Raw genomic sequence first — 24,683 nt, forward strand, 5'->3', positions numbered from 1 at the left:
AGTTTGAGCTCATTTTGTGCCTTTGCCTTTCTAATCTTGCCCCTGCATTCCTGTGTTGTTTGCCTATATTCATTTATTCCCTATAAATCTCTAGGGCCCTTGACACATAGCGGTGGGACTGTAGAGCATTGCCATTCTTCTGAGCATGACGTCTGCTCCCCCTTTTGTAAGCAATCATGTCTAGAAGACTATCCAAAGAGGCTTGATTGCTTTGGTGTGTCCTGTTAGCTGGAGAGCGTGTGTGACTGACACAACTTTTACAGACCAGCTGGCCAGGGCTGACATTCTTGGTTTGCAATTGGAGCTTTCCTTCTCCTGCATGGATGTCCTGCCATGGCTGGGGAATCTCACCTGCTTGACAGAGATACCAAGACATGAAGTGACTTGTCCAAGCAAGGTCCACGGCACAGTCAGGGACAGATCCCAGGTCTTCCGAGTCCCAGTTCTGCACCCTTGCCCCTGGACCATGCTGCTTCCCCACCACCCCAAAAAGCATATGATATATACTTATCATGGGAAGATACTGGGCCAAGATGGCTGCCAGTTCATGTTTTAAACTTATTTACGCCTTAATCCAGCAAAGCCCTCAAGTATGTGCTTCACCTTAAGCACATGGTGTAGTTTCCATGGAGACAACGGAACTACTCATATGCTTAAAGCTAAGTTTGTATTTCAGGGCTTTACTGGATCAGGGCCCTAGGGCGGGGTGGGCAAACTATGGCCCGCAGGCCAGATCCAGCCCATTAGGGCTTTGGATCCGGCCCACGGGATTGCCACCCCTGGGGCTAATGCTAAGGGAACTGCGGCCAATGGGAGCTGCGGGGGGTGGTGCCCACAGGCGAGGGCAGAATACGGAGCCCTCTGTCCCCCCTCCCCCAGGGGTCGCAGGGACGTGGTGCCGGACGCTTCTGGGAGCGGCATGGGGCCAGGGCAAGCGGGGAGCCTGCGTTAGCCTCTCTGCGAGCTGCTGCCACCCCGGAGCCGCTCAAGGTAAGCAGTGCCGGGCCGGAGCCTGAACTCCTCCTGCACGCCGCACCCCAACTCCCTGTCCTGAGCCCCCTCCCGCACTCCGCACCCCCTCCTGCATCCCAACCCCTTGGCCTGAGGCCCTTCCTGCACACTGCACCCCCTCCCACACCCTGCACTCCCTCCCAAACCCCAATCTTGTGCCCCAGACCTACACTCATGGTCCTGCATGCAGTTTCCCCACCCATATGTGGCCCTTGGGCCAAAAAGTTTGCCCACCCCTGCCCTAGGGGATGATCCAAAAACTGCTGAAGTCATTAGGAATCATTCCATTGATTTCAGTGGACTTTGGATCGGCTCACTTATCTACCAGAGTCAACGTTTCCCCTGCCAACTGACCTAGACTTCAGTCATACCCACTGATGTGATTTCTGAGCAAATATTTGAGTTATTTATGTACATTCAAATTTCTCAGCATTAGGCATTGCAAAAAACTTGTTTTTATCTGGTTTATAAATCTGCCAAAAACACAAGTGCCCACAGGCTGTGTGATCTCCGGCAGGGAAAGCTTTCACAATGGTAAGTCAGAGTGTGTATCTCACGCTTTAAAAGGATGCAGTCTATATTCCTATTTACTTTCTTTTAGTTACTCTTTGGGCTAGTGACAGCTGCCCAACTATGCACAAATCTGATTTACATACATTTTAAAGAATACCTGGAGGGGTCCATAAAGAGAATGAAAGGTTGAGGGTAATTCTATGAGAACACCAATGAACATTTGCTAGATGGTGCTTATCTATGTTACTCACAGGGCTGAACGTCTTCTTTCGGTGGTGGGAGAAATGGTCATTGTAAAAGCACCACTGACTCTAAAGACATTGAGAATTGCACTGTTCTAATTGACATAAAGGGGCAGATTTCAAGTTACCTCCTGGGAGTTTAATCCATTTCAAAATAGAGCATATTTTACTCTGGCACATAGGAATAGCCAGACTGAATCAAATCAATGAACTATCTACTTCGACATCCTGTCTCTGATAGTGACCAGTACAAGCTGCTTCAGAGGAAGGTGCAAGAAACACAGATATGGACAATTATGGAATAACCTGCCCATAGGGGAAGCATCTTCTCAACTTCATTAATTAGTGTCTGACTTATGCCCTACATCGTGATGGCTTATATCCCATATACATGTCTAACTTTGTTAGTGTAACTCCAAATATTTTTATTATTTGTGTCAGCATCTAATCCTTTATAGAATCTGACTAAATGTTTTGCCTCAAGGTCTTGTGGCAGTGAGGTCTACTGTAATTATTCATTGCGTAAACATATTCTCTTTAATCAGTTTTAAATTTGTTGCTTTTCTAATTAATCGTGTGATCCCTAGCTCTTGCATTATGAAAGGGCAAAGAGGAGCACTTGCTCTCAGTTCCCTACATCATTTCTCATTTTACATAACTATCACAATCCATTTTCTCTCCTCTAAACTAAATAGTCCTTATCTTTTCTCTCCACCCATATGGAAGCCTTTCCCTGTTTTTATCCATCTTCCTTTCCCAGAGCTTTTTCTATCTTTGCTATACTATTTTGGAGACAGCATGACCAGAACTGTACAGTATTAAAGGTGAGGAGGTATATTAATTTATATAACAGTATTAATATTGTCAGAATTATTTTGTAGCTATTACTTTATGAAACCTAATATCTAGTTTTGCTTTATTTAAAGTCACCAAACTTTGAGTGGATGTTTTTAATGAGATATCTAGAATAGAGCTGGGCAAAATGTTTCACCCAAAAATTTTGTGTTTTTTTGCAAATAAATAAATAAATAATGCAGATTTGGCAACATCAAAATATCTGGTGACTTCATGTCTGCTTTGCCAGATTGTTTCAGTTTAAAAAAATTAAAAATTCCAAAAAAATTCACAATATTTTGAATATTTTGTTCAACCCCAAACAATTTGTTTCAACTATTAGATTAGCTGAAATTTAAAAAAAACATTTTTAGTTTGACCCGAAACAATTTTTTTACATTTATTTTTTTGAATTGCAATAAGCCACAAAATCAGTTATTCACAGAGCTCTAGTCTAGAACAATGCCTAGATCTTTTCCCCAAGTAGTTAATTTAGTATGTATGATTAATTCAAATTCTTGTATTTACATACATTGAATTTCATCTGCTGTAGAGTTGTCCAATCACTAAGCTTAGCTAGGTTCTTCTGTAATACTTCACAGTCTTCTCTCCTCTTAACTAATTATTGCAGAGCCTTTCACATTCAGGTTATTGGTTTAAGTTTAGCTTAGGTCTGCGGTTCTCAAACTGTGGATCAGGACCCCAAAGTGGGTCGTAACCTCATTTTAATGGGGTTACCAGGGCTTGCATTAGACTTGCTGGCATCTGGGGCTGAAGCCGAAGCCTGAGAGCTTTAGCTCTGGTGGGGCTCAGGTTGCAGGGCCCCGCCTGGGGATGAAGCCCTTGAGCTTCTGCTTTGGCCCCTGTGGCCCAGGTGGTGGTGGCTCAGGCTTTGGCCCCCCCATGCAGGGTGGTGGGGCTTAGGCAGGCTCGAACTTCAGCCACCCCTCCTGAAGTGGTGTAGTAATTTCTCTTGTCAGAAGGGGGTTGTGAAGCAATGAAGTTTGAGGACCCCTGGCTTAGGTATTGGTGACCGAAATGTATCATCTCATGGTTGTTCGGTCTGTGTGAAATGAGGTATTTGTCTTGGTCCATTTGGTATCCTTCTCCATCTACCTCTTGAGAAAGGACTGCCGCTAGTCCAATGTCCAATGCATCTGTTTGTTGCACAAATTCCTTTTCAAAATGTGGGCTATACAGCAGTGGGTGTTTGCAGAGTATAGCCTTGAGTTTTTGAATAGCATTTTTTGCACCTGTCTTGGGGCAGCATTCTATTTAAGTCAGGTAGTGGGGCCGTTATGGTGGTGAAATGGAGTATGAACTGTCAGTAGTAGCCAGCTAGCGAGGCATGCACTTGCCTTTTGGTCATGGATCTTATATGCCTGTAAGGCATGAACTTTATCCACCAAAGGATGGACTTGCCCTCCACTGACTCTGTGTCCCAGATAACGGGCTTCTTCCTTCACTATTGCTCATTTAGCGGGGTGTGCTGTTAACCCAGCTTCTCTCAGTGATCAGAGAATGGTGGCTACTTTGTTCAGACTGGGAGTCCCAATCTGTGCTATAGATGACTGCATCGTCCAAGTATGTTGCTGCATACTGACTGCCCTGCTGGAGTAGTCGGTCCATAAAATGTTGGAAAGTGGCTCCTGTCCTGTGTAACCCGAAGGGTATGGTCTTAAAATGAAATAGCACCAAGTGGTGTAGAAAAAGCCGTCTTCTGGGAATCTGGCATTAAAAGGACCTGCCAATATCCCTTTTTCAAATCCAAAGTGGCGATGTATTGAGCTTCTGCCAGTAGGACTAGGAGTTCATCCGCTCGCGGCATGGAGTCGGCATCAAATTTATAAATTGCTTCACTTTTCTGAAATCTATGCAAAATGTAGTGAGCCACCTGGCTTTGAGACCACCATGATAGGACTCCTTCAATCACTCCGGGACTCTGTCACCTCAAGTTGTAACATGGTCCTGATCCATTTCTCGATGGCCCCCCTCAACTTGTTGGGGATTGGTTGGAGCCCTTCTGTATTACCTTACCTGGTTTTGTATTAATGCGATGTTGTGCCAGGATCATTTTCCTGAGGACAGCTGAGAATATGTGGAAAAGTGGCCATCAGTTGAGGTGCCCTTGCTTTTGCTTATGGTTTAGGTTCTTTCTGAGGGGTACTGAGCTTTCTTTTAGGCAGTCATTAACTTCAGGTCTTAGTTCTCATCCCTCCAGATAAGGTTTTCCTTGGCTTTCCAGGGCTTCAGTAAACTTAGTGTTCCTTTTCCCCCCCTTGTTGTTTGACCACATAGCCCATGGTCCCCACTTTCTTTATCACCTTTATCACCTTGAAAGGGCCTTGCCACTTGGCCATTAACTTTGATTCCGAGCTTGGAAGAAGTAACAGCACTCTGGTGCCCGGCTGAAAGACGCACACCCTTGCTCCTTTATCATTGTTGCTGTTCCTGTGTTTCCTTGAGATTTTCTGTAGTGTATGTGCCCATAGCCTCCAGTCTCTCATGTAACTTTAAAACATAATGCACTAGGTTTTCAGCTCTTGGTGCTTGGCTTTCCCAGATTTCGCATACCAGGTCGAGTATACCCCTTGGTTGTGATCCATATAACCATTCAAAGAGTGAAAACCCTGGTGTGGCTTAGAGAAAAGAGTAAGGCTGGGAGAAGTTGGTCCCAGTGTCAGAGATCCTGAGCAATGAATTTTCTTGAGCATATTGGAGTGTCTGATTGAATCTTTCTGTTAGACCGTCCATCTGCAGGTGACACACACATGTGCCTAATGCTTTGATTTTTAATAGTTCCCATATTTCTTTCATCAGCCAGGATGTGAAATTTGTCCCCTGGTTGGTCAGGATTTCTTCAGGCAACCCTACCCACGCGAAGACCTTCATCAGTTCATTAGTGATAGTCTTAGCCATTATAGACTGGAGTGGTATTGCTTCTGGGTATAGTCCACGATGACAAATATATGCTGATGTTCAGTGTCACTCTTCTCTAGAGGGTCTATAAGGTCAATTCCTATTCTTTCAAAGGCAGGGGTACTAGTGGAGCCTGCAGGATTCCCTTAGGGGCTGTCAATTGGCATTGGACATGAAGCACAGAAATTCTCCACTTCCTTAAAGACTCCTGACCAAAAGTGTCAGGCCAGGATCCTAACTGCATCTTGTCTTCCCCAAGATGTCCTGCACATGGGGTAGCGTGCACCAGCTGCAGTAATTCGCAGCAATTTACCCACGTTATTAGCAGTTTTGTCTATATCTCTTGTGTCTGCTTGTCTTGATCTGCACAATATAACAAGCCCATTTTAGGGCAAAGTAGGGGTATTGCCTTTAGGGAATTCACTTCGTTGTCCTCTATCGTGGCTACTTGTTCTAAGGCTCAACATAGGACTCCTCACTTCTTTGCCCCTGGTATGTTGCCTGGGGCTTCCCGATGAGGAGTGGGGGGAGCCAGATTGCCCACTGGAAAGCCGTGGTTACCTGTCAAAGGTTATAAGGAACGATGCAGGCTCATTGTCTGTGGTCATCTTTGGGAGCGTCTGGGTCAGACTGTTGCCCTGAATCATGGGGGACGCATTCCCTATAGGGGCGGGACTCTGAGGGATAGCGGCAGGTACTAGTTCTCCTACCCATTGCAACAACTGTTGCTGACAGGCTGCCAGCTATTTGAACAGCTGTTGTTGTTGTGCTTGTGAGTCGGCCAGCCACTGCAGGAGTGGATGCACTTCCAGAGTTCCCTTGTCCATACAGAAAAAAAAGGAGGGAAGGTTGTTTTGTTGGTTTGTTTCCCTTTTCTGCAGGGATGGTTAACTGCAAGCCCACTTGTGGTACTACGTTGTCACCGTCTCTCGGTGTGGTCTCTCAAGGGACCTCAGCTTCTCCAGACTGACCCTCTTTAGTTTGCTTTCAGTCAGGTTGGTTCCTGGACCCTCACCTCCAATTAAGCCCGCCAACCCTTCACTCTTTGGGCTTGTAGTTTCTTTGAGTCTCCTGGCTGTTTTCTTCGAGGCAGCTTGATGTGGGGCTGTCACCACTGTGCTGGCCCAGGCTTTTCTGCCTCCCTTTCCTTCTCTGTGCTCTCCCCTTTATTGCAGGCCTTGTTTCTTCTCTTGGCTGCAGCTGTGGATGCCTGCCTCCACGATTGGCAGCTGCCTGGGGGTGTGGTCAAGCTGCTTGCTTGTAAACAGGGGAGGCTCTCCTCTCCCCACTGTCTATGCTCAGGATGGGGTTTGTAGAGCCCGTTACAGCAAGTCAGTAGCTCTCTTGATACCTCAGTTCCCCATCTGTAAAATGGGAATAATAATGATTTTTTTGCCTGTCTTGTCTAATTATGTTGTAACCTTTTCAGGGCAGGTACTGTCTCTACTGTGTATTTCTACTGTGTTTAGCACAATGGAGATGCCATTTGTTACAGTAGCTGAAGGATGGATTTGACAGTAACTTGTTGGGTGGGATTTGTCACGGTTGGCAGCTGAGCATGGTTACCAGTGTTAGCCAGTGCATATATGGTAGGTTAGCATATGTCACATTATATGAATGCCTGGCAATTATAAGAGATGAATTGGCCTATGTTTTCCCCAGAGTTCTGTTCACTCATGCTAAACTACGTCCTGCAATACCCTGCAATAGTACAACTCAGCACTTGGCATAAGCAGATAGGAAACATGTCAACATCAAAATATAATTGTTCTATGCCTTAATACAAGCTAGGGAGGTAGCTTTATGGACCAGAACCGGGAATGCTAGTACTCAAAACAAAAATAAGGAAGGCAAAGGCGCAAAACGATAAGTTAAGGAACTGGGACGAAATGAAGGGTTGTATTTTAGTGATGTGTAAAGAGTTTTGTAAAATCATCCGAGAAATCATCCTATAAATACTCCTAGCTGAAATGTTTACATCTTCTTTGTAAGGTGAATTTAACAACACTGCACAAGACAGCTTCCTGGGAACTGGTATCAGATGGAGCCTTATTTCCTGTACTACATTATTATTGGCTCTTAGCAATAAACCTGACTGATCTTGGTTATTTGGTTTCTGGATAAACTTCCTAATGAACCAAAATGTGGTCAGGCAACGGACAGTACAATTAATCAACACTAGGCATGTTCACCACTTAAAAAGACTCTTTAATCACCATCCTGCTTCATTCTTTGTGAATCTTTAGTTAAGACTAATTTGATGTAGTTGCTCCAGACCTACTTTGGTAGCTTTACTTGAACACTTTCATTTGAAGTCTCCCCTGGTTTGCATTTGCACTGAATTCAATTGAAGAAGACTGGATTCCAATCAATAGCCCAGAGTTTCTGTAAAATTAGACACTCCCTTCCTGCAGGACTAGAGGAACTCCAGAACTGGCGTTAGAATCAGGGTGGAAATGTTGCTTCTGCTGGGTTTCCAGGTAGTTTGAGGAAAGGAAGAGAATTTGGAAAAGACGTTTATAGAGTTTTCCAGCTTTGACGGAGACCTGAAAGTTGAGCTCTTTCCTCCAGGCTCCTAGATGTAAGGGAGGTTTGCCCTTAACATCCACTAGGTCGAACTATCTTAGGATTTTCTATAGCACTCGTCACTATAGCATCTAAGCACTGACATGGATCAGTTAAAGAGCTGGCAATAGAACTCAGAACGCCTCACTCCCAGTTTCATGCTCTATCCAGCAGGCCACAATCCATCCCTTAATTCTACATTAACCCTTTGAAAGAGGCAATGCCTAGCACCAATGCCTCATGAGAAGTCTCTAGACTCTGCTTTGAGACAGCAGAGCAGTATGAGCAGTGGAATGCTGCCACTTTTCTTAGCATTACACCGTGTCTGTCTTTGTTTCTCTTATGCAAGCTCTTCTTGAAGGCCTGTCACTCCTGGTCTATCACAAGAAAAGGCTTTTGTTATGAGTGTGGATGTGAAACATTGAACAGAGAGCTCCAATACAGCCTTTTGCTTAATTTTGTGCCTCGCCGAGACAAAACCTCCTGTTGCCAACTGGTCAAATTTCAGTAACTTCTGCAGAAACGTTCAGCATGACTTCTCTGGAATGGGAATACATTCAAATTGCTCAATACAAGGCCTTGCACAATACTTGTTTTCATGCAGTGTATAATTTCACTGCAGAAAACTTCCCACAGACTGGGAGCAACCAATTTTACAATGGTAAGTCAGTTTCAGATTTTAAAAGCTGATAGTGCCTGATAAAGCTATTTGTTTTGAATTTGCTATTAGAGAGAAATCCCTGACTAGAGAGGAGTTTGATTTGCCTCTATTTGACTGAATACCTGCAGGAGTCTCTAAGGAAATTAAGATCATGGCCATAATTTTATGAAAACAATGGATTTTGTTAAACTGTTTGCTAGGAGCTGCACATGTAATTCTGTGGCTCTTTTGCCTATTGATATTTTAATCCTGGGAAAAGTCAGCCCCTTTGTAAAAAGCCTTTTCTGATTCTCGAGCTGTTTAGAACCATGTAATCCAAAGTTCTAGATGGAAAATACAAATTTTATAAAATTTATATAGTCCCTTTATTCTGAGATACCAGGAGGTGTCCTCTCCAGCACACTGTTAGCTTCCTGAAGAGATTGCAAAAGCCGACCACTTAGGCATCCCTCAAAAGACGGGAAGAGAACAGAAGCCAAACTCTGTTCTGGTTTACACCCATGCAACCCCATGATAATTACAGGTGTAACCAAAGGCAGAATTTGACAGTCTCTTGATGAGTGCAAGATTTGCAGAATAGGTGGCAGTTTCCCTGGTGTATATAGATTTGTAAATGAAGAGGAGGTGATATGAATCAGTTTTCTGCATATTGCGCCTTTCAACATCATGAGTCTTGCTGCGTATCTGCTGGGAAGTAGAGGTCACAGCTGCAGTCTATTCATAGTAACACTCTATGCACTTTCTCACTCAGGTCTATACTGGTTGTTTCTTTTTTTGTTTGGGTTTTCCTACTCAGAAATAAGTCACATAGATTAAGGCCTGGTCTACACTGGGGGGAGATTGATCTAAGTTACTCAACTTCAGCTACGTGAATAACGTAGCTGAAGTCGACGTACTTAGATCTACTTACCACGGTGTCTTCGCTATGGTGAGACTAGACTAAACAGGATAAATCGATCCCCGCTGGATTGATCGCTGCCCGCCAATCCGGCCGGTAGTGAAGACATACCCTAAGGAAAATTTGTGTTGTTCTTTGGAATTATTTCTTCTTGATTTTTGTTTTTATGCATATCAAGATTTCTTCTGTCTGACTCCATACAAATGAATTGTTTTTAGCTCGTAAGCATTGAAAAGACACCTCATTCTTGCCATGTCTCCCACTTACAGAAGTGCTTTCTGGGTATCCTTTTTGCCTTTGGCATCTTGGTGACACTATGCGATGCATTCTGTTTTTATCAACGAAATGACCCATTGAAATCTACCGAAGGTAAGAACCACAGACACTCTCTCTGAATTGGTCTATGTTAGCTGATCGCCATTGAGAATAGCCAGGAAAGGTATGAAAGAGGGATTAAGAGGGGAATATAGGAGACCTTCCAAATTATATACTTAGAGTGGGAGGCAGTGGGCAAGAGGCGTGCACACAAAGCATCACAGACGGCAGACATCCAATGGATTTGATTCAAGCAATAGCTTTTGTGTGTTCTGATGCTGTGTAGCGACAGTGTCCATTCTAGCTGGATCCCTTTCCCTTTCTGTTCTATCCCAAAGAATCAAAGAATAACATGAATCCAAACTCTAAATAAGGGACACAAAACTTTCTCTATGTAAGCGACTGACAGAGAAGCCCCAGTACGGCGATTCCACACGTGTAGGTTTTCTAATGGGTTTGCAGGCCATCATTTTGTTCAAGCAGACGCCCACTGGAGTTGATGGCAGTTTTAAATGCCAAGTATCAGAGGGGTAGCCGTGTTAGTCTGAATCTGTAAAAAGCAACAGAGGGTCCTGTGGCTAACAGAAGTATTGGGAGCATAAGCTTTCGTGGGTAAGATGCATCTGAAGAAGTGAGGTTCTTAAAGGTGCCACAGGACCCTCTGTTAGTTTTAAATGCGTTATTCTGGCAGGATACGGCCCCAGTTATTTACTGCTCAGTGTCACAAAAGATTTGTCCCACGAGTGCAGAAAACGAAGAGAAAATCAGCTCGTGTTCTCAAAGTAGTAAACGAGGCTGAAATGTAACTCAGGTGAACACAAGAGTGAAGGGAACTACATTTCAGCTGAACCCTACCAACACATGCCCATCAATCATTTACAAGATGCATAGAGATATTTAAATTGTTAGTCATCTGTCAGTGTTTAAGGGAAGGGTTTGGGTTTTTGTTCTATTGTAGGTTGTAGTCAAGATGAAAAGGTGTATAACTTTGGTACCACTTGGACTGCAAATTGCAACAGATGTCACTGCAGCCGGAATGGAATACGCTGTTGCTCCACGTAAGTTCAACAGAACCTGTAGCATCTTTCCAGCGTGAAAGCCACATGATGCTCTCGCCAACCACACTTCGAATAAACACACTCCCAAAGTCACAGCTCCACCAAGAGATCTTTTCCACCCACTGGGTTAATGGCTGCATTCTCCTTAGCTTACATCCAACCCACTGGTATTAGAGGCAGCCTTGCTGGAAACATATCAAGTTGTCTGGCTGTACAGCTTTCTTTAGAGCTGCTTGTGACACTGACAAATCCCTTGTTTAGTGCTGATACTGAACTTGGCCCTGTACAACAAAGGTTAATACAGTCCCTTTCCACATTAGTTAGAAGATCTTCAAGTGTTTTAGAAAGTGTGCATACATCCTAGCGTAGAATATGGTCACAGGTGTCTAAAACCACACAGAACTGGACAGGAAGTGATGGGGAATACTTTATCCAGTTGTAATTGTATGGGGAAAGTAGTTCACTGAAATTTGATCTGGTCACTGCGACTAACACCCCTAGCTTTATGAAAAGTGCCATAGGATTTTTGATGATCAGAGAGGAAGGATAGTCCAGTGGTTAAGGTTTTAGCCAGGACATGGAGAACTGCGTTAAATTCACTGCTCTGCCACAGATTTCATGTGTGATCTCAGGCAAGTCACTTCATTTCTCTCTACCTCAGTCTCCTATCTGTAAAATGGGGATAATGGCACTGCTCTACCTCACAGAAGCATGAGGAGGATAAATACCCTAAGAAGTCCTGCACCTTGTTGCTTACATACTCCAAGCTGTTCCCCCCCATGAGAGAGAAAGCAGCATATGAAGCTTCTATCTGAGAGATTACCAGGAACAGGAAAATTTCCTTTGCAAATTTAGCTCATGTTAAAAAATACAGCCTCCAGGTTTAGGAGAAGAGCTCAGATTTCTGGAGTTCGATTTTCATTTTTCTAGTAGTGATGTCAGGCCTGACTCAACTGGCTAGAAAGAAGAAGATGTAATCAGTGGTGGATTAGCCACTGGGCCAATTGGGGGACTCTGGAAAAATGGGCACCCCTGTGCCCTGATCGGCTACGCCCGCCCACCTAGTGCTTCTGCCGGGGAGTGGGGTCAGGGTGTGAGGACTTGTCCCGTTCTGCCCGTCCGGCGCTCCTGCTGGGGAGCGGGAGAAGACCCTGTGCCCCGACTCTGCTCCCTGGCAGGAACGTGGGGGGAGGGGCAGGGGGACTGCAGGTGCAAGGTGTGGGGAGAGGCCCCCACTTGCTCTGGCCCAGGGCCTCACAAATGCGTAATCTGCCTCAGGACGTAATGTCTTAAAAACTCCCTAAGGCTGCTGGTCTAAGTTCTCCTAACTCCCCAGACTGCTCTCCCCTTCTCTCCAAGAGGGAAACAAGGGCCCAGTCCCTTGACTGTAGTTTTCCCATCTTCTCCCATTACACTCATAGAATCAGAGAACAGAAAGAATGTCATGTGACTAAAGTGACCAATCAGACAATGGAATAATGAAAACTGAAAAATAAACAAACAAAATGTGCACGTTTTGAGAATAAGCCATCGGGTGAAATTAGTTTGCAGACCCTTTGTCGAATGACAAAGAATGAAACACCCTGCAAAAGTCAGACTTTGTTCATGAGCAGCAAAAGGGGCTCAGCTAATCAAACTATTAGCTAGAAAACAGCTCATCCAGTTCTAACGCCTCCCAACACAGTCTCTTCCTGCTGGAAGTGCAGATGCTGTCATCACTGGAGATAGTTTGCTTCACATTCTCACAGCCTGATATTTGCTCTTTTCTCTCCCAATGACAGCTATCATTCGCCTGCGGGTTATGACAGAGAAAAATGTGAAAGCATTTTCAACAAGGACACCTGCAGCTACAGCGTGGTGGAGAAGGCCGACCCCTCGAAAGCCTGCGAGGTCCGTGGTTTGGTGGGTTAATTACGAATCCACTTAGAATTTCTCTGCATAGTGCCTCTCCTTCCCCTTCTACCAATGATCAACAATGGAATGAGTCTGTTCTTCAGAGATTCATGATGGTCTTTGAAGCATCACTACTAACAGCTGGTTTTTCTTCTCCTTGTTGAGTAGCAGTTCAGTGTGTGAGAACGTGCTGTACTTGATTCTATATTGTTTCTGTTATTCCCTGCATTAGCATAACTGAGCTTTGATCATCAGAGTAAAATAAACTCACATGAAGCACCAGAAGTCCCTGAGTGTCTTCTTAATAAGAGCTAAGTAACGATGGGGCTCCCTCTCCTTCCTTTGAGGAGAGCGCACTGATTTCAGCAGTTTTTCTAACTGCGATGGGTGAATCTTTTCAGGAAAACAGTAAGAACCAGCCTGTATTTCCTGAACCACCTCAGTGCCCTTTGTCCAGGTTCATATATGTTCATGAAGGATCCATCCATCTCAATTTCCAGTGCAGCCATGCTTCTCTCACACACAGCTACCACCTGATTGACTGCAAGAGCTACCCAGACCTAGCATTCTACTCTGTTTGCACATGCCAGATGCCAGGCTTCCTCCTGGCCCGTGATTGTTTGAACACTGAACAGGTTCCTCATTGTCATTCACCAGCAGGAAATCAAACTAGCAGTGGGAACAGTGCTCCAGTTTCAGGAGCACCCAGCTAGCTGGGAACACAGCACTACCACCCTTTGTAAGGGCTGTACCTCTGAGCTGTGCTAGCCATTGCAGCTGATCAACCTCTGTTCACTGACTGGTATGGCATTAGCTTGGGCATCATCTGCTCACTGGTAAGACGACACAAGTACATTGAGTATTACGAATCAATGCACCATTTGGAATATAGTGTATTATAAAGCACCAAGGGAAAAACTATTGGGGGAAAGGATCAAGGGCATTGGAAGACATTCCCTTTCTTGAGGTAATCCCTTCTCCTAGGGCTAACCCTTCAGCACTGTGTGGGGAGTAACTGAGACAACTGGATTCCTACATGCAATCTCTGCTCATTGTGCTGAAATGTTAGCCCTTAATGCCAGTCTTTGCAACAGGGAGGTCTTGGCAAGTGTAAGTAGAGTCAGAATGAGCTGACATCTGGTGGTGAGCTGTGGAAAAGGCCTTCAGTGGCTGATTTCGTTTGCCTGGGCACACCCACCCTGCCTAGCATGATGGACTACTTGTCCAAATGGTCACTTTGGCTGCTGTGGGATCCCCAGTCTCTTTGTTATTGGGGCAGGAGTAATAAAGGGTTGTTATCCAGGTTATGTGAATCAAGGACAGTAGAACTGTACTTGGCATTTTATGACAGAGGGACTCGCCCTCAACTAAGTAGCACTTGCTAGGCAAGGGACATGGGTTCCAAAGCCCAGTGAATTGAGAAAAGGCTGGGTTTTGTCTGAGGGTCACAAATAGCTCCTTGGGCCCTTTTTCCTCACCTCCTTGTGCAATAATACAACTAATTTTCATGTGATTGGGGTCTTGTTAGGTGCTGAAGAGCTGAAATCAGTCTTTCCTAGGTTTAAGCCCTAAACCTATTTGGGCTAGTGGTTCTGAGTGTGCCAGCACTAAGGTGATGTGGGCCTGCCCCCCACTAACAGATGAAGTTACTAAGAGCCAAAATCACTGAGAGTGGTGTTAAGTGGGGGGGCTAGCAGGACGGCTAGTGGAGTAGAGCGGCTAGCAGGATGGCTGGTGGACAGGCATGGCTAGTGCTGAAGACTGCTGCAGAACTCCAATGTAAGATGCCCCCATACCTTTCCCCCTTCCACTCAGGCTGGGAGGTAAACTCTGCAGATGAACTTCTGAACTCTGGGGCTGCACTGAGAAAGGACAGAAACTGTGTGTGTGGGGGGTGACTTTTGGGTTGCTGGACGCAAGAACCACACTGGGGCTGCACTGACCAAGGACAGAAACTGTGTGTGGGGGGGTGACTTTTGGGTTGCTGGACTCAAGAACCACTCTGGGGCTGCACTGACCAAGGACAGAAACTGTGGGTGGGGTGACTGTTGGGTTGCTGGACTTAAGACTCTGAGGGGAATAGGATACTGCCAAGCTTACTTGTGGGTGGCTTGTGTTATGAATCCCGTTTGTGGTGTTTCCCCACATAATGTTGCATTGTTTCCCCCCTTTATTAAAAGGCTTTTGCTACACTCAGACTCTGTGCTTGCGAGAGGGGAAGTATTGCCTCTTAGAGGCACCCAGGGGGGTGGTGTGATGGGTTGGATCACAGAAACGCCCTTGAGAGCTGCCACCTGATGTACCAAGACTACCCCTGCTCCTGTTTTCCCTGCCAGCTCAAGACTCCAGCACCCTGTCTTGCTGAGCCAGACACTCCCGTCTGCTCCAACACAGACCCAGGTCTGAATAACTTATCCCAAAGCTGCAAGTTTACCTGAAAACAGCTCACAGAAGTGTGCTTGTCTTTAGCACTCAGATGCCCAACTCCCAATGGGGTCTAAACCCAGATAAATCCGTTTTACCCTGCATAAAGCTTATACAGGGTAAACTCATAAATTGTTCGCCTTCTATAACACTGATAGAGAGATATGCACAGTTGTTTGCTCACCCAGCTATTAATATATACTCTGAGTTAATTACTAAGTAGAAAGTGATTTTATTAAATACAGAAAGTAGGATTTAAGTGGTTCCAAGTAGTAACAGACAGAACAAAGTAAGTCACCAAGCAAAATAAAATAAAATGCGCAAATCTAAGTCTAATCAAACTGAATACAGATAATCTCACCCTCAGAGATGCTTAGTAAGCTTTTTTTCAGACTGGACACCTTCCAGGCCTGGGCACAATTCTTTCCCCTGGTACAGCTCTTGTTGTAGCTCAGGTGATAGCTAGGGGATTCTTCATGATGGCTCCTCTCCCCTTTTGTTCTCCTCCACCCCTTTATATATCTTTTGCATAAGGCGGGAACCCTTTATCCCTCTGGGTTTTCACCCCCCCCTTCACTGGAAAAGCACCAGGTTAAAGATGGATTCCAGTTCAGGTGACATGATCACATGTCACTGCAAGACTTTATTGCCCACTTGCCAGCACACACATATACAGGAAGACTAACAGGTAAACACAGCCATCTGCAGACAATGGTCCCTGTTAATGGGAGTCGTCAAGATTCCAAACCATCATTAATGGCCCACACTTTACATAATTACAATAGGCCCTCAGAGTTATGTTTTATATTTCTAGTTTTAGATACAAGAGTGGTACATTTCTACAAATAGGATGATCACACTCAGTAGATTATGAGCTTTGTAATGATACCTTACAAGAGACCTTTTGCACGAAGCATATCCCAGTTGCATTATATTCACTTATTATCAAATCTTTATAAAACTATCCCAGTTACATAATATTGACTTATTATCATGTTTTTATAAAACCATATAGACTGCACAACATCACAGGTGGTATGTAATTGTCCCAGGTCACTGGGTGGGGGCTCGAGCCCGTTTTGCATTGTGTTATTGAAAAGGAACCCCTAGATACTGAGCCCGGCCCTTGTTACTGCTAATTCTGACGGGCAGAAGGGTTACACAAGGACGCTTCTTATGAAATTCCAGTGACCTGTGACGCAGTAGCAGGAACCCTAGGCCTTCGCCTCCTTCCTCATTTGTTTCACCTGCAAATGGCCATGTCAGAGCTTTGTGAGTAACTGATTTTCAGGTCACCAGAAGCCCTGGGGGGAAAAAATCATTTCAGGTCCAACCTGAAACTGAATTTTTCAGTGACTCAAAACCTTAGATTTATTTTATTTTGGGTCAAATGAAAGATTTGCTCCACCCCAAATGTAGTGTTTCACTTCCACTCTGGGCATTTTTGAAAATAAAAGCAAATGGAATTTAGAAACCCAGAGCTAGATTCACACAGCTGAGGAGAGGGAGGAGGTGCCCCATTTCTATCCCATATTACATGGGTGAGGGGCCAGGCAGCCAGTTGGATGTGGGTGATCAAGGTTCAAAACCCCCTCTGCAGCAGGAATGTGACCCCGTGTCCCCCACCCCTCAGTGAGTGCCCTAGCCACCAGGCTATTGTGGGGGTGGCCGCTCTGAATTTCTCCTGCTGAAGCTGTTCCACTTTTGGTTAAATACTTACCTGTTCCTTGGGCTAGAAAGAGCACATGAGTGACTCTCCAGGCTGTGACATGGGGCGTTCACCTGGGAGCAGGGGGCAGCTGCACTGTAGTTACTGCTTTAATGACTATTTATTTACAGAGTGGAACAGTGTCAACAGGAGAGACTGAGAAAGCCCCACCCTTGAATACACAGTAGCCTGGGGGTTAGGGAATGCCCTGGGGTTATGAAAGACCTGGATCCACAGCCCTGCTTTGGAGTGGGGATTTGAACATGGGTCTCCCACGTGCCAGCTGGGCTCCCAGATGTAAGGGGAATCTCCCCAGTTTTGTGAATTTAGCCATGTCAGCTGGCTCCCTGTAGCCCTCCAAAGAAACTCCTGCCTGGCAGCTTGCAAGAGCCGCGCCTCTCCAGACCAAACACTGCTCACAACTTGCGCTCTGAAAACCTGAAGGGGCCCGCAATGAAGGCCAGGGCGAAGGTGCTTGGTCTGGAATGCTGAGCGACCGAGAGGGTGCCAAGTTAGATCTTTTTCGTCCTTTGAAAGTGACTAACGAACCCTTTCTTCTTCCACAAGCATAAACCAAACTAGCACGTTCACCATGCTTCAGCCCCAGCCTCCCCGCACACTTGACACTCACGCAGACCCCACAGGGCTTGTAGCTGTAGAAGAGGAAAACAAGTCCTGGGATGCAAATCACAACATGCATAATGACTTCCACAACGTACAGAACAGGCAGGAAAGATCAGAAGGTCCATGAATGTTTACAGAACAGGCCTGATGTAGTTTGTCCAGATCTTACCCACACGTGTCCCCTCTCTCATACTGCCTTCCCAAACTTCTACAATACCTTCATTTTCTTCCCAAAAGTTGGGACCTGTAGCTTCACCTGCCCCCTACCTTGTCTGGGATCCCGTGCTCCCTTCCTTGGGGTCTCCAGCAGGTGCCAGCCCTCCACCCCCAGAGTTTTGCAAAGGATAGCAGCAGACAGGTAGAGCCAGCGAATCCGCTGGGGTCTTGTGTGTGTGTGTGCACACGCATGCCAGCGAGTAGTCTGAGTGTTCTACCCCAAACGGGGGGTGTGAGAGAGGGAACTGTAGGAAAGCAATCGGTCATGCTAGGGGTTATCCAGAGTATTATGGAGTGGAGCTATGTCCAATGCGTCCTTTACTTCCTGTCAGTCAGTTAGAGTTTGTCCCTCACTCGATGCAGTTAAACTAAAACCAGACAGTTCCCTGGCTACAGCCCTGTGAGTAGATTTATTTTTGTTGCATTGAGTGATCTCTGTACAAAAGGATCCCTCTGCATCTTCATCTCTGCTACAATGAGGTGCAGGAGCTGATGGCACCAAATGAGGCTTTGTGCTGTAGCCAGGGAACCCCACTTTGTAATCCTGCTGAGAGGGATAGGTCTGGGCTCATGGGCTGGTGGGGTACCTAGCCTCCGGCTCTGTTACCAGGGATCGGGCATCACTTAGGAGTTGGTTTTGCACACATCTCCAGTTCTCAGGAAGTGTGTACACAGTGGGTGCCACCATGGCACTGACATGCAGTATCATTTTCATCATGCCATCTGGAATCAATAGACCATTCTGAATACATATTGTGAAATGCAAAGGATGATGTTTATTGCAGAATGGGAACAAGGAAGGGGAAGGAACAATTAAAAGGGCAAACAGACCATCAGGCACGTCACAAAGCAAAGAATGAGACAGACAGCTCCCAAACTCACTCAGTCCTGGCTGGCCTTCCCAGATGCCAAAGTCCCCTATTCCTCAGAACATGACCCTAGTGGCCTAGCAGAGGCTGCCTGTACATGCTGTGGTTCTTTTGGCCTAGCGCCGGCAGAAGCCCAAATCTGCCCAAGGGGTAACAAGCCAGTGAAAGATCCTAAGGTTGGAAGTCAGATCCCCAGCTGGTGTAAACCAGCACTGAACCACGCTGAGGAGCTTCATTATCACTAGTGGGGAGTCAGGGGGCGGAAACTCATTTCCGATAAAGCTCAGTGAAACAGCTTACAAGTTGTCATTTATCACCGGTTCTCTTATCTCAGTTTCCGCTGCCTGAATTTGGAGCCTGTGTGAAGCTCATTCTCTCCAAGCTGTACGTCTTTAATGGGCACACAGATACAAGAGGTAGAAGAACAGAAAAGATATTTTGGATGCACAAATGTTTTTCCAAATCCCAGACTGTGGATAGCTGGGGCAGATGTTTGAACTGGAGCGTTCAGAGACAGACCACACCTGGTTAGGTTTTTATCTTGTGAAAGTGACTAACAAACCCATTCTTCCTCCACAAGCATAAACCAAACTAACAAGTTCACCAAGTCTCAGCACCTTTGCCTCTGGACACTCACTCAAAGAGATTCCACAAGTTGTGGCAGATGAAAGTGAATCTTGTGAAATCCCTGTAATGTACACCACACTCTGCCCCATGACTTCCACAATGTCCAGGACAGAGATGTCTTTAGGCACATACCAAACTGGGCATAGAACAGAAATGCCACGACAAGCAGAAAAGATCCATGAAAGTTTGCAGAGAAGGACTGATCTAGTCTTCACAGCCCTTCCCCTCTTCTTCACATGTACCCCCTCCTCCATACTGCCCTAACATTACCTTTGGTATCTTCTGAGAAGGAGGGACCAGGAGCCTCACCACCTACCCTGTATAGGACTCAGTGGACCATTTCCTCCAGCCTCTGGCAGGTGCCAGGTAGCTGCTCCCCTGCCCCCATCTTTGAGAGCTTTGCAGAGGGCAGCAGTAGACAAGTAGAGCCAGTGCCTTTCCATTGCAAATCCATCAGGGTCTCCGAGGGAACAGGGGTCAGGGAGTAGTTTGACTGCTCTATCTCAACGGGGTCTGTGAGAGAGAAAACCCTCTCTATCCTCATCCTCTGCTGGAATGAGCTGTAGGAACCAACAGCATGAAATAAGGCTTAGTCCTGTAGTCAGGGAACCCCACTTTGTAACATTGTTGTGCGTGATAGGTCTGGGTTCATTGGTTGGCGTGGTACCTAACCCCAGGCTCTGTTACCAGGGATCAGATATATCAATAGGGCATCAGTCAGGGATGTGTTTTGCATATTGTCTCCAGGTCCCATGGAAGTATGTCTACAATAGATGCCAAAGAGTGCAACTGACAGAGTGCAAGTCCCATAATGCTCTCCGACATCAATGAACTGTTCAGAATACAGAACTCCTACCACAAAGCACATGGTGGTGGTGATGCGGAGTTTGAGGAAAGGGAGCAAGGGGGCGGGGAATGGAATTATCTACAAGGCAAACAAAATACCAAACACATTACAGAATATAAAATGAGAAGGGCAGTTCTGACTTCCCACAGACCTGGCTGGCCTTGCCAGATGCCAACGTACCTTATACCTTAGAATGTGACCCTATTGTTCCTGGCGGTAGCTGCATATAGGTGCTAGGGTTCTTTTGGCCTAACACTGAAGAAGTACAAATGCGCCTTCAAATCCCAAACTGCCAAGTTGCACTTGAGTTTGTTTTCTGACATCAGCTCAGAGCTGGCTTTTGCTAAGGTCTGTAAGTTTCTCAGCATGAACACAGGCAGGAGGGGTGGAGGCTGGCTTACTGAGCACCTAGACCAGTGTTTTTCAAATGTGGCCACAGTGGCGGCATGCAGCCACCAGGGACTTTTCTTGCAGCCACAGCCATCTGGGCTTCGATGGGTGGGGGGGGGGGCAAAGCAGTGGCCCCTCTCCCAGGGCTGCCAGCAGAGGTTGGGCCCTGCCCACCTCTGGAGACACAAACAGGCAGGCAGCCAGTGAATTCCCCACTTTCCCCAGGGGTAGGGGAGGCAGGTTTCAGCCACAGGGCTTCGGGCTCCGTTCACGTGGTGGCAGACTCTGGTTCCAGGCTCCCTGCCCATCTCCCCATTCAGGATTTAATTTGTTACAGGGTTTGCCAGGGCTTAGTCTGCTGTGAAAGGGGTATTAACAAACGTATAAATATCACTTTTCACAGCCGAAGACTTACCAGATAGCAAGTCTTAGAAGAAAAAAAAGCAAAACCAAAAACGCAAAAGAAACAACAAAAAGACAATAACATGCAAAGTGCCTTATTTGTGTTTCTATTCTGTTTAGGTCCAATAAAGAATAGAGACAACTGTAAATTATTTTTATTATTGAGTCTTAAAAAAACCTACATAAATACATTACAATGATTTGGACATGTATATGTGAATATTTATTTGTTGTTCCTAAAGTTAATTAATTATTTTCCGAAAAATTGTCAGCGTGGCCACCAGCAAGAGTTGGTGGCCGCACTCTGAGGCCACCAAAAAATTTGTTGTGAGAACCTCTGACCTAGATCAACAGTCCATGGGTGCGATGTAGGAACAATGAAAGGTCTTAGATCGTCCTTGTCCCTCCTCTGGCTGATTTTGGAGTCAGGGAAAAGGGGCCGTGGCTTCATGTACAAGAGCTGAGTTCAGTCCATCAGTGGTTGTGTGTTTCTCGTCAGTGCTGGGTCTCAGGGACCAGTACCTGTTCACAGACTCTCCAGTCAGATCCACCCAGTCCATAGGCTTCCCTGGGCTATTCCTTCAGCAGGTAGGCATAGTGCCTGTATGCAACTGCTAAAACTCCACTGACAGATCCACAGAGCAAGCATCCACCAGCAACAGCACTGGTTACAGGGGGTGAGTCAGGGCCTTCCAGCCTCCACAGTCTCCGAACCCAGAGGGATCTCCTGAGGCACTGGGCCTAGCAAGTCCCCCCTTCCCCCTCCAAACGAGAAGAAGCTACAGGCTGGGAGGAGCATCCCCACACCAATAAAGGGACCAGCAGGCTCTGGAGCTGTCTCCATGGCACCTGAGACTGGGCTGGGGCACAGGGAGTGGGACCCAGAGGGGCTTGAATGGGCCCAGGACCAGATAGAAAACCCCAGGACCTTCCTTCCTGGGCTGTAGCCGGTTCCCCCTCACCCCCCAACAGAGTCTCAGTAGTAGAGACACAACTAGTTATTTTAGCGCCCGGGGTAAGAAAGCATATTTGTTCCCCTGGAGGCGATGCATGGAGGGGCACATGTGGGGGGAAACTGTCATCTCCTGCCAGGAGCTGGTGGGTTGGAAGCTGGTGGGTCTGCCTGGCAGGCTTGGGCCCCTGGCTCGCTGTGCTCTGGGAGCCAGGGTGCTGGCTGGCTGCCCAGCAGCCTTCCCTGCCCTCCTTCCCGACCTGGGCCACCTCTGCACAGCTGTGCTCCTTCGGGGGAAAGGCAACAGTGTCTTGGGGCACAGCTCAGAGCTCTGCCGCCCGCCTTGCCTATGAAGAGCCCAGCCGCACACTCTGGTTACCGCCCTGCTTAGTATCTCCCCTCACTCCCCCTCCTAGCCCTCTGTGGCCCCCCCCATTCTTGGGGAACTTCTGCCCCTCCTGTTTATACCAGGGATGCCCTCCCCCATGCTGCCATTACCCAGATCTCCCTGCTGCTATGCTGTACCCGATGCCGCACCGTAGGTCTGCCTTTGTCTTCTTAGGCAGTCAGGTCTTTGCAGTAGTGGCCGTTCCTCCCTTGGTGCTTGTCCTCAGCACCAGAAGGGCACGATCCTGACTGGGGTTTAGCCAAGTTATAAATGGTACCTCAGGAGCAGCCCCTTCCCCAGGGAACGCAGGGGAGCATCCCTGGGCTAGTTTCTATAGGCCACAATCCAATAGTAGTATGTGTTATCCTTGCTGAGACGGGTCAGGCTCTGTGCAAAGACATAGCAAGAGACAGGCCCTGCCTCAAAGAGTTTTCACTCCACAAAGACACCAGCTTACATCTTACCCACTGGTGTTGGAGGCAGCCTTGCTGGGCACTCATCTTGTTGCATGGCTGTATGTTGCATGGCTTTTTTAGAACTTCTCCTGACACTGGCAATTCCATGGTTTACATTGGGGTAGAAGATGGTCACAGGTGGCTAAATCCACACAGGAAGTAATGAGAAATAATTTGTCCAGCTGAAATGATATGGGGAATTTAAGATTGAAGAATGGAGTTAATTGAAATTGGGCCCAGTACTGCTCCCTTTGAGAAAAATGCCCATTGGATTTTTCATGATCAGAGGGGATGTAATACCTCAATTTTTCAGAGAGGCAGGATGATCCAGTAGTTGGCACTCTCGTGTAGTACTTTGGGAAACTCATGTTCAATACCCTGCTCTGACACAAATTTCATGTGTAAGCTTGAGCAAAGTTGCTTGGGCCCAGATCCTCAAGAAGGCACCTAGGTTTCATTGAAATAAGGGCCGTTAGGAGCCTAAATACCCTTGAGGGTTTGGACCTAAGTCTCTGTGAGCCCCATTTCCCTAGCTATAAGATGAGGCTAGTAGCACTTCCCCAGCTGTCATATTGGGAAGATCAAAATGTTAGCAGTTGTGAGGTCTTTAGATGCCAAAGTGGGGACATCTAGAGTGCCCACTGAAGTAAAACTCTTCTCTGCTGTGATGGCTACAAAACGTTCAAGACTCGCTAGACAGCTGGTTTGCTGGGATGTTTGACTATCTTGCTGACTAATATCACTTCCTTGTTCTATTTGTTTTATCCCCTAATTATCTGTAGCCTCACACTGAGCTTGTAAACTCTCTGAGGCAGGGGCTCTCTCTATTTACAGGGTGTTTTGGTTTAAAATAAACTGCCAGTTCAAAGATAGTGAGGACACACCTGGAAAGCTGTCCTATGACCTGGTGATTGATTGTGTTTAGTTGTTGTCACAGTTAGCTTGACACGTTTCACACCAATGCTTGTTTTCCTTCCCAATGCTAGCTTTTCTTGTCCTGTTGGCTTTGATGAAGAGAAATATAAACTCACCTTCCATAAGGAGTCATGCAGCTACTTGTTGGTGCAGAAGGCCAATCCCTCTAAAACTTGTCCGTTCATGGCCATGGTGGGTTAAGGAATAACCTCCTTGGAAGAACCTCCCTTCCAGGTTTAAGTCACTCATGGAGGAATTCCTTTCTTGGATCCTAGTAATTGTAGATGCTGTTTTAAGATTTGCCACCAGCATGCTGTACTTTTCCTATCAACTGCGTAACCTTCTTTATTCTCATATCTTGGCGATCAGCGTTGTTTCTATATTATTCTACGTCTGTCATCGTAACTGAGCTCTGCCCAGAGATCTTGGCTGATGAATGGTTAAATAAAACAGGCAGCTAAAGCATCAAAAACGTCTGAGTTTTTTCCTTCTTAAGAAATTATGGGGTCCCTTCTTCTCCCTCCTTGCTATTAGACGGACAGGGAGTGACAAGGGGAGCACCAGCATTCCTGGAACGCTTTTAATAATTGTTGAGCTGCTTTGGAAGATGATACTTAGATACTGTTTGTCAGGTTCAGCTCTGACTGTAAAAGAAGCAGAGTTGAAACCCAGCCTCCAGTGATGCCAATGCAAAACATCCATTGATTTCAACAGGTCCAGGGTTTCAGCCCAGAGACATGGGCTCCTGATGTGACTGTTGTGTCTACTGCTGATTACCCCACAAGGGGACAATATGAGGAAGCCACCTCGGCCCACTTGGGTCCCAAGTAACCATGTTTACTAACTATACAGAAACGTGCAAGGCCCAGCTAGATACACACTGCTCTGATTGGGGTCTGGCAGCTTCTAAACCAGAACACAGTAAGCGCCATGAGAGGGCTCAAACAATTTAAAGGA

The 24,683-nt window shown here is 46.3% G+C and overlaps 1 protein-coding gene and 1 long non-coding RNA gene across 3 annotated transcripts in view; both read left to right on the top strand.

The window, feature by feature from the left end:
* LOC135972880 (uncharacterized) overlaps positions 1-15,101 on the top strand; it is a 45,010-nt gene extending 29,909 nt beyond the window's left edge. Inside the window, exon 2 of the long non-coding RNA XR_010589470.1 lies at positions 13,460-15,101. This is a non-coding gene — a long non-coding RNA (uncharacterized LOC135972880). The remainder of the gene's footprint in view (positions 1-13,459) is intronic.
* On the top strand, positions 1,393-13,194 carry MSMB (microseminoprotein beta). Of its 2 annotated transcripts, XM_005311366.4 has the most exons (4): positions 8,668-8,745; positions 9,913-10,012; positions 10,917-11,016; positions 12,798-13,194. In XM_005311366.4, exons 1-4 carry the CDS (start codon positions 8,683-8,685, stop codon positions 12,925-12,927), a joined length of 393 nt encoding a protein of 130 aa, XP_005311423.3. In that variant the 5' UTR covers positions 8,668-8,682; the 3' UTR covers positions 12,928-13,194. The 2 variants fall into 2 exon arrangements, 1 of the variants encoding a protein (XP_005311423.3); XR_010589466.1 differs by lacking the exons at positions 8,668-8,745; positions 12,798-13,194 and adding an exon at positions 1,393-1,545 and having other exon boundaries at positions 10,917-10,981.
* Positions 15,102-24,683: the final 9,582 nt, after the last annotated feature.

Source organism: Chrysemys picta, chromosome 7 (assembly GCF_011386835.1).
Source record: "Chrysemys picta bellii isolate R12L10 chromosome 7, ASM1138683v2, whole genome shotgun sequence".
Classification (NCBI taxonomy): Eukaryota; Metazoa; Chordata; order Testudines; family Emydidae; genus Chrysemys; species Chrysemys picta.